Consider the following 3664-nt stretch of genomic DNA (forward strand, 5'->3'; position numbering starts at 1 on the left):
ATCCAACCATTGCATTCCAGGTCATAATTCACTTATTGGTGGAGTATAATATTAACACCATATTGATGTACATTATAGAAACTTGTTCTTGATACTGTCAAAATAGAATTATTATCGTGCATTAAAAAATATTAAAAATTCTAGCCTGCGATAATTGTTAACAGTAATGTATTATATATCTGAGGAATGTAAAATGAATCGTTACATAGTGTTCACATTTTTTGTAATATGGCCTCGAAAGGGTTTTTACAGCCCCCCAAAATATACATTGTTTAACAAGCGATTGAGATGAGATTACATGAATAAAAGTATATACAGCATATTAAGTAATGTAGATAAGCTACTAGTATTTATTAAAAATTAAAATCTGCTACGGTGCTCCTCGTTGTATCTGTGATGCAGCTTATAATTTAATATTAGTAGAGGATGGCTAAACACGTTTTCGCTAAATTAGAAATATGTGAGTGTAGAAGGGTGTTGTGATTAAGACTTAAATGTTTCTTGCAACATATGCATTTTTATATAACTAAATTTGTACCAATTATATTCATCAATCTAACGAACGATTTAAATGATAAAAATTTAATTAAAATTACTACCTAAAATCTGTTTTGGACGGACCGTTATATACCATTTGAACTTATTTTCGGGAAAATATGATGCATTAAATTTTAATTGCACAAATCATATGACAAATGTTTTTAAGGATATAACATATAGGTCGAGTAATCTCATCAAATTTTTATTTTGTTATAAAAATTGAAATTGATTCAACGCGTTTATATACTACATCTCTCTTCCAGTGATTAAAAACGCATTTGTAAGTCAATCGCACTTTACGGAACGTTGCAAAGAGACCTGATTCTGAGCCAGCACCTGCCGCACGTTAATATTGATGCGACTGCGCTCAATATACTCCTCCAACAGCTTCCACGACACGTTAGTTTGAACACCATATGGTTGGTTGTTGGCAGCAACATCACTCTGCGCCAGGCTTCCTGCATTTTCTGACTTTTCCCATCGCTCGTTCCCACAATCTATTCCCACTGATCTGAGATCTGAGAGCGTACATATACGCGGAACCGCATGGTAGCAATGCCTGCTGGCACCGGTCATAACGACTATGTCCCCGCTACGCAACAAAATGGCATCTGGCTGCTCGAGACGGTCGGTGCCACCGATTAGAAAAATGGCGGGCTGGCCAAAGCTGCGGAAGTGATTCGGTTTAAAACTGTTTTCGATATGCTAGTATTCGTACCTGAGTGAAAACAGCGGCGCGGACAGGTCGTCCTCTGAATGATCCGTGTGACCGGCAAGGGTGGAACCGACAGGATAAAAGTTGACAATGGCCGCTTCCGGCGAGAACAGAGCGTACCCAATCGTGGCGGCGATGAACCGTACCATCTGAGCTAGATCGGGAGGAAATTCTTCTTTTTTCGCTTCATCGTACACCTTATTCGTCCAATCGTACTGATATCCCAACGTGGTCCACCGTAGCGTTTTGGCAAAGCTGCGTCGTTCCGAGGTATCGCTGAAGCTTTGTAGTATTTCCCACCAGCTGCCGACGATTGTATCCTTACAATCTTCGCGACGGTTGGAGTCCACCTTTTTGTGTTTGATAATATTAATAGTGTTGGGATGGACGGGAAAGTCTACAACACTGCGGGTCATCCAGTACCTTTGGCCCGCCACTGTGAACGGATTGGCTATCACCAATAGTCCCGGGCGGGAAACAACTCTGTAAATTTTCCAATTCACCGGTGGATAGAACCCGGGAAATCCTGCTTCATGGTTCTGGGTACAACAAACCGGCTGAAATAGTTGGAATATGAGTTATCAACAGAGCAAATTGAGCTAATATATGAAACAAATACTTGTAAGTTGGGGTGATCGTCACCGATTATTACCACGTCCTTAAATGAAGGCTGTGGATTTTGGGATTTGTAGTATTTGAACGATGATACAAACATCATTGGTTGACCACTTGTGAAAAGGTTAACTTAAGTTAACCTCAACTACCTAGAATATTATGCTTGAACAAACTACACAAGATAGCCAGTTAATGATAAAATGTAAATATAAACAATAAGCCTTTGCATTTATATTAACGAAAAATGTAACTGACAGCAACCAGAAAATGTTTAAGGGTATGATGCACCCTGTAGAAAATTCTATCTATTTTGTTATTGACTATCTTTAGACATACCAGATAGAATTGCCACAACGGACACACCTTTTAAATATGCTTAATTGTTAAAAGAGGAGCATTTGTGGCAATCATATGAAAATCAAACATGAAGGCAGGATGTGTGTCCTAACACAATGTGGCTGATCACATTTTATTCAGGTGTAAACTGTACACACAAATTGTTAATTTATTAATTTAATCGTTTACACTTGTTTTACATGAATTTGTTTATTTTTTTAACGAAAAAAATTACATGTATTTTTTTTTATTTTTTGTACAAAATATATATATTTTAGTGACATCAGAATTCAAAACATGGCCGCGTTTGAAGCAGTATTTCAACCCTGCACGAATTCAATAACTGTCAAAGTTAATGCCGCATTGTCATCGATTCGGTTCATTGAAACAGACAGCATCGTTGCTTTGAATTTATTTTACTTCCAGGTAATCTTTAATTTTAATACCATGCGTTAACCCTCCATTTTTCTACGAGTGTGATTGATATGTACTTACGATTAGTTGATTCACCAATTCTCATGTTTTGATCATTTCAGCTAGTTTCATTTTAGGCATTGAAATAGCAAACCCAAACACACCGTTTCATTCCACCACACCGTTTGGTATATCTACGTATAGAATTATATGTGCTGCAGAAAAAAACTGATAAGAACAGCATTTCACCATGAGCGAAGATTTAACTCCAAATGGTGTAGATGTTACCAAATATAGTTCCCTGCAGCATGATTTTTCATTCATTCATAAGAACGAATCTCTCATGAGAACCCTTCAAGGAATTGAGGATTTGTGCCAGCATGCCGGCGATCAGTATGATCAGTGCCCTATACTCGCTTTGAAGCAAAAAATACAGCTCGATATTTTGTCACTGTACACCGTCAATTCGATGTTCTGGAAACACGAGGAATCCAAAGGATCGCCTCCGGAAGCGATGGTGGTAAGACTTTCGTCCTTCCTCTTGTAACTGAATATGTACAACAGTGTTGTATGCCTTTTGTTGAAACCCGATTCTTATTTTATTGTAGGACATGAAGCATAATCTAGGGCGGTTCGTTCGGGCTGCTCTGTACGACATAGACAACAAAAAAGAGCACGAACACGGCGCCCCATTAAAGAAGAAGAAACGTCGTGAAATGTAATACAACAATATCAGCACTGAGATGATCACGATTTGCTCCGGTTGTGCTGAAAAGGGAGTGAATGGCCATCATTAGAAGTAAAAATCATGTAATATAAAATTTGTATTATAACGGATTGCGAAGTCTACTAGCTTTGCGTGAAACGAGAGAAGTAAGAATGTTCATTAATTAAATAACCGCTCAGACGGCCAGATCTATCGCAAATCAGTGTTAAACCTTATTGTATTATGTAAGAAGGAATCAAACCATGGTCGTCCTAATCGTTTTACTGTTCCTAAGGCTAATCTGTTCGGTCGCTAGTTGTTTCGCGGCACCACCTTTA

The 3664-nt window shown here is 38.1% G+C and overlaps 1 protein-coding gene across 1 annotated transcript; it reads right to left on the minus strand.

Annotated features, from left to right (window-relative positions):
* Positions 1-773: 773 nt before the first annotated feature.
* LOC128729085 (nucleic acid dioxygenase ALKBH1) lies at positions 774-1970 on the minus strand. Its single transcript, XM_053822736.1, has 3 exons — positions 1875-1970; positions 1259-1812; positions 774-1207 (listed from the first exon to the last, which is right to left on the minus strand). The coding sequence occupies exons 1-3, from the start codon at positions 1968-1970 to the stop codon at positions 826-828; spliced, it is 1032 nt and encodes a 343-aa protein (XP_053678711.1). The 3' UTR covers positions 774-825.
* Positions 1971-3664: the final 1694 nt, after the last annotated feature.

Source organism: Anopheles nili, chromosome X, assembly GCF_943737925.1.
Source record: "Anopheles nili chromosome X, idAnoNiliSN_F5_01, whole genome shotgun sequence".
Classification (NCBI taxonomy): Eukaryota; Metazoa; Arthropoda; class Insecta; order Diptera; family Culicidae; genus Anopheles; species Anopheles nili.

What these genes read in the sequence shown, in the direction of transcription:
- LOC128729085 (XM_053822736.1), bottom strand. Translation starts at nt 1,970, where the DNA reads ATGTTTGTATCATCGTTCAAATACTACAAATCCCAAAATCCACAGCCT. An exon ending in ACGATCACCCCAACTTACAA is followed by an intron (nt 1,813 to 1,874) that starts GTATTTGTTTCA and finishes CAACTATTTCAG; the next exon opens with CCGGTTTGTTGTACCCAGAA. An exon ending in GCGCCGCTGTTTTCACTCAG is followed by an intron (nt 1,208 to 1,258) that starts GTACGAATACTA and finishes TCACTTCCGCAG; the next exon opens with CTTTGGCCAGCCCGCCATTT.